Source organism: Struthio camelus, chromosome Z (assembly GCF_040807025.1).
Source record: "Struthio camelus isolate bStrCam1 chromosome Z, bStrCam1.hap1, whole genome shotgun sequence".
Classification (NCBI taxonomy): domain Eukaryota; kingdom Metazoa; phylum Chordata; class Aves; order Struthioniformes; family Struthionidae; genus Struthio; species Struthio camelus.
This window is the reverse complement of record NC_090982.1, coordinates 17,302,107-17,316,729: the sequence shown is the minus strand read 5'-3', so window position 1 is coordinate 17,316,729 and position 14,623 is coordinate 17,302,107. Positions and strand designations below refer to the sequence as shown.

The window sequence follows — 14,623 nt, the reverse complement described above, 5'->3', positions numbered from 1 at the left end:
ACTCATTGTCATTCTTAGCCATTGTCTAAAAGGCATCCATTTAATTCATTCTTGACTGAAATGCTTTACTTCTAGTTGCTATAAGTAAGGAATAATTATAGAAACCATTTTTTCATCATCTTTGCACTCTGTACGTTCAAGGGTGAACTTGCCGGAGTTCTTCCTCTCTGAGTTCTTTTTTTGAGATTTTTTTTTTGTATCTCAAAAAAAAATACATTTTAAAAAGGAAATTTGTTCAACAAAGACATCGATACTGATCTCTAGTTTTGGAGCAGCAGAACTGTCTGAATACAGATGGCTGATGGGACCTTTAAATGCCTAAATGCCGCTTTTGTACAGGGGCAATGTCCAGTGATAACTGATGCTGTGCTGCCTTACTGGCTTCATATTAATTTAGATTTCTGGCTGAGGGAAGAGATGTTTCGGACTGGTTTTCCTTGGAATCTGCAGCCTATGCATCCTTTTCCAGATGTTCCTCTTCCTCTGTCTAAACAGCTGTGAACAAAAGATGAAATATTACAAATACTGTATCAACTGCTCTTAGGCTGGGTTAGATTTCTTTTGCTTCTGATTGCAGGAATTTGGTGGGACGCTCCGTTCATTAGAAAGTGCTCTTTCAGAAATTCAGAGAGTTGATACTAGAGCGCAAAGTGCTCTTGATCTCAAGAAGCAAAACTTAAAAAGTGAAGAAAATAAACGCAAAGAACTGTTAAAAAGTATGGAGGAGGTAAGACCTTTGCATACAATTTTTCTTTTTAAGCACAAAATGAGTTCTTCAGACTCAGGGATGCAAAAAGGTTCTTATCTTAACTTTCCAAAGTTGATCAGCAAGAATGACATCTGGAAAGTGGAAACAAATGCTCAGGGCACTGTTTCATTTCTGTATGGTATAGGCAGTAGGTTACCATTACAAACAAAAGTGATGTTTGTATGAAGAAAGTACAGCTCTTGGCTGCTGTCAATTTTCCCTTAAACCCAGGGAAGATCCCAATGACATTGAAAATGTTTTGCACTCTGGAAATGCGGTGATCTTAAAATTAAAGGAGAAAAAAATCCAGATTTCAGTTAAGGTTTTTAATGCAAGAGTAACATTAAATAAATCTTTTCTTGATAGATATTAGGAAGAAAGGACTATTTTTGCCAGTTCCTGTGCAGTTGTCATCACTTTTATGTATTTCTTCTCTTCCTGCAAATGTTCAGTGCATTGATAGGGCTAGTACATGCTTGAAAACGTGCAAAGAGGGATTGTACAATCACAATCTGACAAAGTCTCATAGAAATCTAATTGACAAAACTATTCGTAGCTCCACTTCTAAACAACATAGATTTAAAGTTAATGGGACTCAAGCTGACTTTTTTTTTTAATTGTTATTCCTCTTCCTTCTGCTAAAGGATTCTAAAGCATTGGTGTCAAAGGAGAAAGAAGTGAAGAAAATGCAGGAGGAACTAAACGCTTTACAGGAAGCAAGTAAAAAAGATGCAGATGCTTTAGCTGTAGCACAAAAACATTTTAATGCTATGTCTGCTGGCCTGTCCAGCAATGACGATGGTGAAGAAGCCACTCTTGCTGAACAGATGATGATCTGCAAAAATGATATCAGCAAAGCAGTAACAGAGGCCAAACAGGTAAGAACCAAAGCTTTATCTGTCCCAGAGAGGCTTTTTGCTTTTTTTTTCTGAATTTTTCCTGAAAATCAAATAGAATACTGTTGAAGAAAGGTTTATGAGAGATATTTGCAGAGTACCCATGCAAGAGATTATGTAGATTGACATACACAGTAAGGTGACTTCTTTGATAACACAGGTTGTGAAAAATCGCCACAGTGATACAGATAAATAAGAAAAGCTGTAGCATTGCTAAGAGAAAACACAGAAATTAGTATTTGAGATGTAAGGGCGGATTCACGTTACTCAAATTACTGACAGTATTGGATATGAGGAAATAAACACAACTACCCACAACGTGCATTCAGATTGAATTATTTCTACAATAAAGCTAATGGACTCAGAGTAGGGTTGCCTGAGACTCTGAATAGAGAGTTCAGAAAGAACTATTTTCTGCTCAGTTAAATTGTGTGCTAGTCACACAATTAAAACAGATACAGTTTATTTTTCTCTTAAGTTATAAAAGCTTTCCTGTAGTAGTTCTCAGTGAGGAGTTTAAATTTTCAGTGTTAAAATTGAACCTTCCTTGTCTCATTTTAAGAAAAAAAAATTGTTTTGGAAAAATAAGGATGACAGCTGTCTCGCATAGTTTTACCCTGTTTCTTACCTTTTGGGGAAACTATATTCGTCTGGTAATATGAGCCACAGTGTCTAAATAGGTGATTTATATGTTTATTTCCGAATCACCAGTGCTCTTCCTCTCAAAGGCCGTGGCTGTTTTTTTTGCATTTCTGCAGCCAGTGGAAAGTTTCACAAACTATGTAAGCACCAAATTAGTGCAAGCGTTCTCAATATGGACCCACAAGACTGTTTGAAGAGCTTCTAGTTCTATGTTCTCTTATTCCATAATAGGCTGAAATGAAGCTGAAATACGCACAACAGGAATTAAAGACGAAACAAGCTGAAGTTAAAAAGATGGATGGGGGCTACAAGAAAGACCAAGAAGCATTTGAAGCTGTAAGAAAAATGAAAGAAAAACTTGAAAATGAAATGAAGAAGCTGAACTATGAAGGTTTGTACAGACTTTAGGTGCATAACTTTGATGGAATCTGGAAAGGAATATACGAGGATCCATAAGAATAGCTATACTGCTTTCACGCCCAGAAAAATTTCTCTGATAAGAGCGCTGCAGATCTTTTACCGTCCACAGAAAATGGTTTATAAAATCAAGCTACTTTAAACTTTAGGTCAACCCTTTTAAAGTTTGAGTTTAAATTTAGAAGAAATTTAGAGTTTTAGACATTTAGATTCCCTTCCCCCTCCCCCCCCCCCCCCACAAGCCCACAAACCTTTACTAACAGTTTTTTCTTGTTCCATGTAACGTTTGCTGTGGAAGTTAGTTATCCTACCCTGAAGTATCAGTTGATGTCTAAAATAACGTTAAGAGAAGCACGTGAGATTTTCTTTCTCTTCTGTATGTTTCATAATGCGTTGGTGTTAATATTTTGATTAAACTGGAAACCTACTTGAAAGAACTTTTAGATTATTTTTGTCTTTAGATAAACAGTGTAGCATAGCGCTTCTTAATCTGCTTCGTATCTGTGCTCTGGATACTCAGTGGATTGTTTTTGTTCAACTCTTAGACATAAAAGAAGAAACACTTTTAGCAAAGAAGAAGGAATTGACTCGTGATATCAGTCGGCTGAAAGAATTATATGAAGGCTTGATGGCCAAGTTTCCCAATCTACATTTTGAATACAAGTAAGGTCTCGGAGTGATCCTAAAACACCTTTAAAACTGCTTCCTAGGGTATTTTATACATGGATTGTGTGACTTAAAGGATAAATTCCCTTGATTTGGTAGCTGTTATTCTTTTGTCTGTGGATACAGATCATTTTACCTGAAGCATGTGCAGAAGAAAAAAAAGTCAGAAAATGTTAGCTGAATTAATGAGCAGCAGAGAAAATCATGCAGTTTTAAACTGCAACTTTATCAAAATCTTTTGAATTGAACAGTTTTGAAGGTGGTGTTTGCAAACCATAGCTCAAGTTCAGTAACTGTAATGAAATACACTTTTTTTTTTTTTTAACATAAAACTGCAGTATCAGTTTTCACTTCAAAAATAGATAACCTTTACTTTTCAGATAGTGCTCCCTAACAATTATGAATAGACTTACTTTATGGAACTCAACACTGTATCTTTCTTTGCCAATCAGAAACATATACATCTCCAAAGTTACGTGCTCATGTAAAAATCGGACTAAATTTGCATAGTCATGTGGTCATACTGGCTTACTATAGGATTCAGTGAAAAAAATCAAATAAAAATTAGGTGAACAAATTATGCCAAAATCAAGGAAGATATTCTTCTGTTGAATTTAACTGATACTTTATTGGGAGCTCTTTTGCTCTGAAATATTTAATTTAACCATTCTTGTGTTTTTTCTCATAGAGTTTAAAGTTTCTTATACCACTGTAATAAGCAATTTGAGGTTTTTAATAACATTTTTTTCTAAGAAATGGGGACGAGGACCATACCTCTGATATCATAATTGTGATTTATTTTAAGAGATCCAGAAAAAAATTGGAATCCAAACCATGTTAAAGGCCTTGTTGCATCTCTTATCATTGTGAAAGACATATCCACAGCAAAAGCCCTTGAAGTGGTGGCTGGAGGAAAACTCTATAATGTCGTTGTGGACACAGAGGTATGTTTATTACTTTAATATAGAAGTCTAAATATTGAGATTAGGTCATGTAATTCAGGGTTAGAAATCCTGTGTTTCAAGACTGATGATTGCTTAAGACTAGTTTGTGCAAGTGTAGATGCCTAAATTAGGTCAATAGTCCTGCACAGCTGTTACCAACAATAAACTTGTATTATTCCTATTACAATTTCATATATCTTAATTTTCAAAATTAATTATATGTTCAGATATGCTCTATAACTTTTCATTCTAGGTTACTGGTAAAAAACTTCTAGAAAAGGGTGAACTAAAGCGACGATACACCATCATTCCACTAAACAGAATTTCGGCTAGGTGCGTGGGTCAGGAAACTGTCAAGCTGGCCAAAAGCTTGGTATGTAAATAAATGCTTGTGTTTTGGGTTTTTTTTTTAAATTCCTTTATTTATACCTAAAAACCTGACTCTTTTTCACCGTACATTAATAAGAATTTTTTGAGTTTGAGGGTATCTTGATTTTTATTGTTTCCTTTGTAATCCTTGAGCTATGCAATGTTTAATTGAATTATTATTCCACTTTTGATTAACTGAAATCTTGTTTTAAAATTTAATGAAAGTGTTCCTAATAAGTATTTCTATCAAGAGATACCAGAAATGGACTTTGAAAAATGTATAACTTCAGGCATACTAACTTCATTTCTTTCAATTTCTAGGTCGGCAATGATAACTTGCATTTGGCCCTTTCTCTAGTTGGGTATGAATCTGAACTGCAGAAGGCAATGGAATATGTATTTGGAACAACACTGGTCTGTGATAACATGGATAATGCTAAGAGAGTGACCTTTGACAAAAGGATAATGACAAAAAGTGTTACGCTTGAAGGAGATACTTTTGACCCCCAGGGCACTCTAAGTGGAGGCAACTGCTATATTTATTCCTATATAACAATATTGTGTTTGTGTTGATTTGCTTACTGCTCTGCATGTTTTTTATATAAATTAACAGTAAAATTACAGTTAGACTTATGCTTGAGATAATTTGATCTTTGAGCAAAGACATGGTCTGTACTTTCCAAACTGAAATCGAGTAACAGTTAGAATAGGAAAAGGACCATTAATGGCAAACTGTTTGTATAAAGAAGTTTTGGTGTTTTTTTTTTTTTTTTTTTTTTAAATCCTTAAACCTTATTTGGCTGTAGAATGTTTTTGGAAGAGAGTTGGGGAGAAATACTCTGAATTCAAGCATTTGTTGATGGGGTAAATGAAAATGTGAAAAATTAGTTAATTTCACAAGAAATATATTTGTAGTATTTAGAGTCTGCAGAACTAACTTTGACCATAAAAGGTAGTCTGTCCCAACTGACGACGATTGTAACTTTATCATGTCTTTTTTTTTCTGTTGTATTATTTAAGTAACTAATGTGAATCAGCAACCCGCATCATTGTTATCATTTAGAATTTGTTATTTGCCAGCAATGAATTCACTAGACAAGTTCCAATTAGTTGGCTTGGCTTTGCTTTTTTTCTTCATTTAACAGGTGCGTCCTCACAGGCTACACCAATATTGTCTAAACTTCAAGAAATGAAAGATGTTGAAGTAGAACTCAGAGCAAAGGAATCTGAACTTGAAACTGTAGAAAAAGAGCTGGCAAGCTTAAAGAATGTTGCTGAAAGGTAAGGTTTGCCTTATAAAAATGCTTGTTATTTCTCCTATGTGATGTGTAAAAGTAATATAACGAAATAGTTTTAGAGGGCATAGGGCCTCTTGAGAAGTTAACATGCAGAGCAGGTGGACTGTTTCCCGTGGGAAGTGAAGGAAAACAAAAGCATACTTAATTTTTGGTTAACACAAGCAGGAAAACTGTGCTTGAATTAATACATTCAAAAAAAAAAAAAAAAAGCACATACTGATATCTATTTGAAATTACCTCAAGGTTTCCAAATTTCATGTTAGGTACACTGAAGAATAGATCATCAGTCACTTTATAACACCCATCCAGAATTCCAGATTCTGATTCTTTTTCTTCCAAGAAACTATAAGGATACTAGAGGGGAATATCTGACAGATACTGTTATAAGGATTTGAATTACATATGTGATCTCAGCTATTATTTCAGGTTTGATCCATTACTGGATCTCTTTAATAGATGGATGGGGATCTCTTTAATAGATGGATAATAACATATTTGGTTGGTTCTGTAAAAACCATTCCATTAAAAGGTAGTGTTTTATATAAGCTCTTTGCTGGATTTATTTTTCAAATTCTTTCAGATTTTCAGTTTGTCATCATCATTATTTTTCAGAAATATGGCCAAAAGGAAGGAACTAGTTTCACTCTTAGTTGTAATTTTTCTTTAATGTTTCTGTCTAAAATCTGTTGTGCTGCTGGTTGAAAAACATGAGCTCTGAATTGTTGCCACGCTCCGTTTATGTATTGCATTTGTTTGTTCTTATATGCCTTTCTGGAACTGCATAACTGGGTTATGTGTACAGTAACTGGAATTGCACATACCTTGTACTTTATGATGGCTGTTAAAGAAACTATAAGACTTTTATGTATGTAAGCTTATTTATTTTCTAGTCCTTATGAACTACAAATGAAGTTTAGAGTAGGGAAACCCTAAGCCATCAGTGCTGTCACTCATCCACTGCATCACTGTATCTCGCATTAGAATGGGAAATAAATACTTCTATATCTATGTATTTCAACATAGAAACTGAAATGCTGGGTACCCTTCCTAATAGCGGTCTATATCCCATATTCTCCTCAAAGGTACCAGCAACTCAAGCAGCAGTGGGAGATGAAGTCTGAAGAAGCAGAGCTACTGCAAACTAAGCTTCAGCAAAGTGCTTATCACAAACAAGAAGAAGAACTGGAAGCCCTGAAGAAAACCATTGGTGAGACAAATAGCTTTCAACTAAAGAATTGGAATACAACTGCTGAAAATGAGAGAGATGTTGTTTGGATATTTCTGTTGCAAAATACTCACTTTTGAAAACAATTTTTAGCCTTGAAAATACTAGCTTTGTATATTTTGGAATATATAACAAACACAAAATCATAATAGATTACTGTATGGGGAGGTTCAGATAAAGTAGCTCATTCTCTTGCAGTAAAGGTCATATCCTTGTTTGGGGTTTTGTATGCTGTAACTGGAAAAATAACTGGAAAAATGGCTTTGTGTGAGTTTTATAATGGATTTAATCCCAAATCTGAGGAGTTTTCTTTTTTTCCAAATAATTGATGGCTGCGTGTGCTTAAAGTTTGCACTCTAAATAATTTGACAAGAAAGCATTTGGAAAGAGTTATTGTTCATATAGCTAAGGAAGAATGTAAAAAAAAAAAAAAAAAAAAAAAAAAAAGAAAAGGAAATGCAGTAGTAAATAAAACAATTAAAGGAAAAAAATAGAAGGAATAAAACTGATGTTATCTTATTTGCTAGCCATTTGATGAATATTTCTTGATCGTGTGATTTGGCATATACTTGCCCCTATGTTTTTAAAAAAAAAAAAAAAAAGAGAGAGAGAGAGAAGGCAGGGGAGAAAGCTTATTTTCGGTAACATTAATGAATGGTTTTCTATTTGTTGCCTTACCAGTAATGGGTAACACTAATATGCTGCCTTAAAAGAGGAATCATTAAAAAAGCTGACCGCAGTACTTAGCAAACTTACCACTTTTTTTCTAGTAGAGAAAGACATGTTATTTCAGTATGTGAACTTAAGGATGAGAACAGTGTCCAACTTCAGTGCTATACTTCTTGATTCAGAGCAGTGTGAAGAGACATTAAGGAAAACCAAAGAGAGTCAGAAGAAAGCAGAAGAAAAGTACAAGGTATTAGAGAACAAAATGAAGAATGCAGAAGCAGAGCGTGAAAAAGAACTAAAAGATGCCCAGCAGAAACTAGATGGCACCAAGAAAAAAGCAGATGCTTCAAGCAAAAAAACAAAAGAAAAGCAGCAGGTAAATCCTGTGCTTCTGTTAGCAATTTCACAGTGCCAAAAGCCATTGCAGTAATCGCAAAGGGGCTCAAAACTTTAATTCTCCTAAAAATTTTTGTATTATCAGTTTCAGGAAAATAACATTAATTTGTAGTCACTAGCATGTAGAAACTGCTGCTTCCTCTTTTGTGAGATCACCCCACTGCTGAAGAACAGAGACCGTAATGTGTTCTGGAGCATTTACTATATCAAACTGAATGTTACTTCTTTCCGTTTAAGTATAACCTTAGTACTTCTGAACACATCTGTTTAGGAAGCTGAGGCGTTAATTCTGGAACTTGAGGAGCTAAAACGAGAACAGTCCACCTACAAACAGCAGATGGAAGCTGCAGATGAAGCTATCAAATCCTACCAGAAGCAGGTTAATGCTATGGCAGCTGAGGTGTCCAAGACCAAGGTAAAAGTGAATGTGTTTCATTTTCAGTTTTGGTGTGACTTAAGATCCCCTAAAGCTTAAACTTTAATATGCATTTTTGTATGTATGTTTGTTTGCCAGCATTTGTTTTATGTTTAGTCTAAGTAGTTATTTTCTGGCCTTATTACCATGTGTGAATTTCTCCCCCCCCCCCCCCTTGCTGTCCTTCCTTTTTTATTAACAAGTATCTAACACCAGTTTTTAAAAAGAGGAGGTTTAACGCATGGCAGACCCATTTTCTTTTCAGGAGTCTGTAGAGAAAGCCCAGAAGGAGCTGGCCAAGCAGAAGGAGATCATTGCTGTACAGGATAAGGAGATTAAAGCCAAATCTGCAGAGACAGTAATATACAGAGAACAAAACAATGAATTGCAGCTTAAGGTTAAAGCGTTAGAACACAACATCAGCAAACATGAACAAGAGACTACTGAAGCTGCTGCTAAGGTATTATAAAACTGTGCTGTTCCTTGCCTCTAGTAAATGAAAGTGCTTATTTCCCTCACTGCATGCAAAGGAAATAGCTTTTCTTTTCATAATACACACTATCATATTGGCAGATCCTGATGTGAAAAGTTTTTATGCAAAAAAGAGGTTGAAACTGTAAGTGTTGATCTGTGTGGTATAACAGCTTATGAGTATAGACTAATATAGAACAGATCAGAGTGGGAAGAATAATCAGTGAAAAGAAAACTCTGATCTTTTGGACCAATCAGGTACTAATTAAACAAAAATCTAGAAAGTCAATAGCAGCATCTTATCCAAATATGGAAAAACAAGTATTCCAAGTAACATGTGACAGGTGTGTGTGAAAACTCCCCTAAAAACTTTGATTCTCCTACAGTCTTGGAAGTCACCTGAGCATTGAAAAGGCACCCACCTATCCTGTATTGAGATAAACAAAATTAAGGGTTTAAAGTAATTTTTAGGGTTGTTTATCTATTTGTTTTTTTTCCCATGTAAAAAAAATAGAGCCTCAGCATATCTACTTCTCATACCCTTGCAGGTGGCCAGAATGTTGAAAGAGTATGAATGGATAGCTTCAGAGAAACCACTCTTTGGTCAGCCAAACACAGCCTATGACTTCAAAACAAACAACCCTAAAGAAGCTGGTCAGAAGCTGCAGAAATTGCAGGAGAAGAAAGAGAAGCTGGGACGAAACGTGAACATGAGAGCTATGAATATGCTTTCTGAAGCAGAGGAGAGGGTAAACGTTCTGTGCTTTAACCTTAGAGATTAGGCAGCATGGACATATCATATTATGTGTAATATGGCTTTATATTTTCAGTATGTTCTGTTTCTGAATACCCCCAAAATTAAAAGTAAATCTCTGTGTAATAACAGGGCACCTTTTGTAAAATCTAATTTTACGTGACTGAACTATTTGTGCACTGGTAATCTTGGTTAGACATAATCTTTCTTGACTATGGATGGTAAGAAGACTAATTTCATTCCTTCCCCCTACATCAGTCCATTCTAAGTCAGGAACAGCAGCGTTAGGCAAGTTTTATGGTATCCATTACAGTATTTGAGAGTTACATACTTCATAAACAGTTCTTGATCTGCAACCTTTCATCTCTGTCTTGAAGGTATTCCAGGATTGTCTCAAAGCTGTCAATTGACTGATGTTTTAACCTTACTACTTTTCCGTGACTAGAACTTGTCCATTTCCCCTATTTGCCTACAAAAGCATCTTTTCTGTGGAAAGCAAGTTTTAGAATAAAACATGACTAGATTGGAAAGGAAATGCAACTTTCACAAAGTAATGTTAGTCTTCCTCGTTGCTAAATATTGAAAAGCCTCCTAATGTTTTAATTTACAAATAATATCCTAAAACCTGAATCCTACCTACAGTTAAATGTATGCTTTTGATTTCAATTTTGTGAATAATAGCTATTTCATACATACAGTTTATCTGTCTGTAGTTTTAATGAAATTTGCACAGATTAAGTACGGAGTTCACTGAAATCAGTCTTCTCGTTGCACCAGTACAATGACTTAATGAAGAAAAAAAGAATTGTAGAGAATGATAAGTCTAAAATTCTTGCAACTATTGAAGAGCTTGACCAGAAGAAAAACGAAGCGTTATACATCGCTTGGCAAAAGGTATGCCACTCACAAATCTAGTTTTCGTGTTTTAGCATGTATTTTCTCTTGACAATCAAGTTCCTCGTAGTTTAGTGTTAGTAAGGACTAATGTGTTTTGAATATTTCCGTGAAAATATCCTAATGTCTCATTCCTGGACTAGTCTCCATTGCAATCTAAATTACAAAACAGCCACACTATGTTTCTCCTGTGTTTCCCCTCACTTTTGAGAATAAGGAACAAATTCAATCTGAGAGCAGTAAAGATAACAGACCTGCAACATTAGTTTACCATTTCCTTTCAGTGCCCACAAAAATAGGAGCAGGGTTAAGCTACTTGCATGCGGCCATCATTGTCTCTCACAAAGACTGATACCATACCGCTGTTTTCTCCAACTTGCTTTTGTGTGTGTGTGTGTGTGTGTGTGTGTACTTAAATTGATCTCTGTCCAGAGTTAAAATCTCTTTGGTCTGTCACTAGACTACCGTATAGTCATACGGTGTGGGGCCGTGGTTCTGGGCTACGGCTTCTGTCCCTGGTATTCTCCTATTGGAATAGAGCAGCAGCAGATTTAGGCTTCTATTTTCTAAGCACTCTGCCTTCTTACTATTTCTCTCTCTTGTATGTACTATATCAAAAGCATATGTTTTTTCCTGATATAATACTCTATCTGGGAGATTTTTTGACACATCCTGTTCTACTGTCCCAGTTCCAAGTTCTTGGCCTTTGGGAAGATTTATTAGGTGCGTATCTAGTCAAGTAACTTAAAGTGCTCACAGCTGAAGTATCAGTTTTAGTTATTACCACCTGTACTCCAAGATATCACTAACATGATCTTACCTCTTGATCACAAAATCTTGTTCAGCATAAATCTTTGAATCATATTTAAAAGGTTCATGGGTGGTAAAATAAGTACTTTCTTGGGTGCATTCCTTGCCCAGTGGACTCTTAATCTAGGTTTACAAAACTACGTCATATCCACTATTTGACCATTCTTGAAGTATTCCTGAGAGGAAAAGGAGGGGGGAGGATACCCGTGCGTGCCTCTTACAAGCTGGTTTTACTTTTAATAGTTTTTTTTTAATCAACAGAAATCATAATTTACATAATTAATAAATCTGAGATAGGTCATAACCTCTTCCTGGTTGAAATGCAAAAAAAGCATTTTAGTTTTTCTTATGTGTAGTCCTTCTGAAATGCTGTCTAAAATATCCTATATACGTTCCTGGATCTTGCTTCTATCTTCAGTACGGAATCACAGAGAGAAAAGATTCCATATGCTAATATTTTCTCGCTGTCCAATATGCTCTAATCTTCCAGACAGAAAAATTAATCAAATTAAATTGGGCAAGAAAGCTAGAGCGTAACACAGCTTACCATTTGAAGTATACAGCAGGTCTTGATTCAAAGCCTTTACAAATATCTGTGATGGTCTGACTTCTAGGTGAACAAAGACTTTGGTTCAATTTTCTCGACACTACTACCGGGAGCCAAAGCTATGTTGGCAGCCTCTAAATGTCAAAATGTCTTAGATGGTCTGGAGTTCAGAGTGGCCTTAGGAAACACATGGAAGGAAAATTTAACAGAACTTAGTGGAGGTCAAAGGTTGGTAATCCCTATTTTTGTTTTCCATTGTGGTTATCTATGTGATAAATCCAACTAACTATAACTTAGAAAAGCAAAAGTAAATATTTTTGCCTGGAAGGGGATGGTCCCTGACTTGACCAGTTGGGTTTAATTTTCCAAATATTAGTAATTCATTTCAGTTTAAATGTACTAATACACCTGCCTGTGAGATGCATGCAGAAACAAAAGAGGAATTTGACTTAGAACACTGAGTTGGCTTAGCATATAGATAGAAAAACTTTACTCCATGGAGAAGTGACAAAAATGAATTGACTGGTGGGAAAACTGCATTGACTTTAGGTAATAGTGAGTTAGTGCTGACACTAAATGTTCTCCTCTTTGAGTCGTAGTTTCAAAAATCTGCATAGACAAGTTCTTCCCTGAATTCAAAAGTAGCATGGTGACAAAGTTTTCTTCCCTGTTCTCTCCTCCAGTACCTTTAGGAGGGATTTCAGCTGCAATGCAGGGCATGTGCTCTTTTGTCAGGAGTACTGCAACTTCTAAGGAAAATCTGACAAATTAAAAAGTAAAAATAGAATTTAGGAAGAGGTGAAATAGAGGTAAAGAACGGTCTGGAAAACAGAGAAAGATGCTGAACACCTCAAGAATTGTGAGTTTTAGAAACAGTACTCTAAAGTTCACAACTGAAGCTATGTAAAGTAACAGCATGATCTTAAATATCACAATCTAAATAAGCTTGTCTCCTGATAAAAGATTAAAAGGTAACATATCCCATTCTTGGCAGAAATCTGATTTTTAAGTCGGACCTTGTCGCAGAAGCTGTCACTCTTTGTCTCTCCAGAACTCACAGCGTGAATCTGCTTTTGGGAGTCTCTTGTTACTATCAAACAATTGTTTTATTAAAAGTCCTTCAAACTAGAGGGCAAAACATAATTTTCTTGTTCTCTGTACTAGATCGTTGGTGGCTTTGTCTTTGATCTTAGCCATGCTTCTCTTCAAACCTGCCCCAATTTACATCTTGGATGAAGTGGATGCAGCCCTTGATCTCTCTCATACCCAGAATATCGGACAGATGCTACATAATCATTTCAGACACTCCCAGGTATGATCTTGAAACTATTGTGACAATCTATATATGCATCTTATTATTTTCAGAGGCAGCCTGCTGCTGGGGAGCCTTAGGTGTTTAGATACGTTCTTCCTGAGATTTATTTTGTGTTTCTGAGTCACTTCAACTGGAGGCTGCACTGATGATGTGACAGCAGTGAAACTTCTAAGCAGTGTCTTTTAATGTAAGCAATTGTTGTAGCAGCGAGAAAACGGGTCGTAATAAGGAAGAGTATCTATGATATGACCAATTCAAAGCATGACCTATGCTTTGTTTTGTGTTTTTTTTTGTTTGTCTGCTTATGCTAGAGGCTTTCGAACAGAATTTAACTCTTTTGGGCCCTTTTGAGACAAGCCAGGCACACATGGAAAGAATCTTTGTAATGTTGTGGCATAAGCATGATGAAAAATCTACAGAATTGAAGAAATTCATTCACTCTGAGAGAAAAGTAGTACTTATCTCTGTTTAGTGGTAGAAACATTTGTTACCAGTATTATGAAATAATTTAAATGATGTTTTGGGACTTTGAGGGATCTTACATTCTTATAAAACTAGTGCCTCTTTTCCAATGATTGGTGCATCAAGAAAGGGCATTCCGTATTTTGTTGTTACTTACCCAAGAATGAAGAGACCAAGCTCTGGGAAATGACCACAGACACACATGATACACAGGTCAGACATCTGCTGTGGTTATATGTTAACCTGCCTAGCCCATTGTGATGTGGTTTCAGTTATGCTCAGAATACTGAAGAACTAGCACCAAGACAGAAGCCACGTAAAGTAACAGGAATCCTCTTCTCAATTGTTATTTAAAATCCTTACTCTAACTGCAGGCTTTATGCTATTAAGATTTTGTTTGTTTGTTTCTTTTAGTTTATTGTGGTATCCTTGAAGGATGGAATGTTCAACAATGCTAATGTCCTCTACAAGACCAAGTTTGTGGATGGAGTATCCACTGTTACAAGACATGATCAATCTCAGAATAGAAGTAACACATCTGCAGGCAGCAAAGCCAGTAATACGCTGTCAAAAGAGAAGACTCAGGCACTAGGAAAATCTGTCAAATGACACACCAGGGGCCAAAACGTCTTAGTGTCCTGTGTCGTTCTGAGCTTGCTATAGAGTAAAGAGAAACTTCTTAACT

At 35.7% G+C, this 14,623-nt stretch overlaps 1 protein-coding gene across 6 annotated transcripts in view; it reads left to right on the top strand.

The window, feature by feature from the left end:
- The window catches only part of SMC2 (structural maintenance of chromosomes 2), a 20,286-nt gene extending 5,663 nt beyond the window's left edge, over nucleotides 1–14,623 (top strand). For all 6 annotated transcript variants that reach the window (XM_068926668.1, XM_068926669.1, XM_068926670.1 and 3 more), the window contains 17 exons: nucleotides 578–727; nucleotides 1,393–1,626; nucleotides 2,518–2,677; nucleotides 3,249–3,366; nucleotides 4,175–4,313; nucleotides 4,567–4,686; nucleotides 5,004–5,208; nucleotides 5,828–5,963; nucleotides 7,063–7,187; nucleotides 8,057–8,250; nucleotides 8,542–8,685; nucleotides 8,951–9,145; nucleotides 9,705–9,905; nucleotides 10,688–10,804; nucleotides 12,229–12,389; nucleotides 13,326–13,473; nucleotides 14,353–14,623. In XM_068926668.1, coding sequence (XP_068782769.1) covers nucleotides 578–727; nucleotides 1,393–1,626; nucleotides 2,518–2,677; nucleotides 3,249–3,366; nucleotides 4,175–4,313; nucleotides 4,567–4,686; nucleotides 5,004–5,208; nucleotides 5,828–5,963; nucleotides 7,063–7,187; nucleotides 8,057–8,250; nucleotides 8,542–8,685; nucleotides 8,951–9,145; nucleotides 9,705–9,905; nucleotides 10,688–10,804; nucleotides 12,229–12,389; nucleotides 13,326–13,473; nucleotides 14,353–14,547 — 2,742 coding nt within the window. In that variant the 3' untranslated portion in view covers nucleotides 14,548–14,623. The remainder of the gene's footprint in view (nucleotides 1–577; nucleotides 728–1,392; nucleotides 1,627–2,517; nucleotides 2,678–3,248; nucleotides 3,367–4,174; nucleotides 4,314–4,566; nucleotides 4,687–5,003; nucleotides 5,209–5,827; nucleotides 5,964–7,062; nucleotides 7,188–8,056; nucleotides 8,251–8,541; nucleotides 8,686–8,950; nucleotides 9,146–9,704; nucleotides 9,906–10,687; nucleotides 10,805–12,228; nucleotides 12,390–13,325; nucleotides 13,474–14,352) is intronic.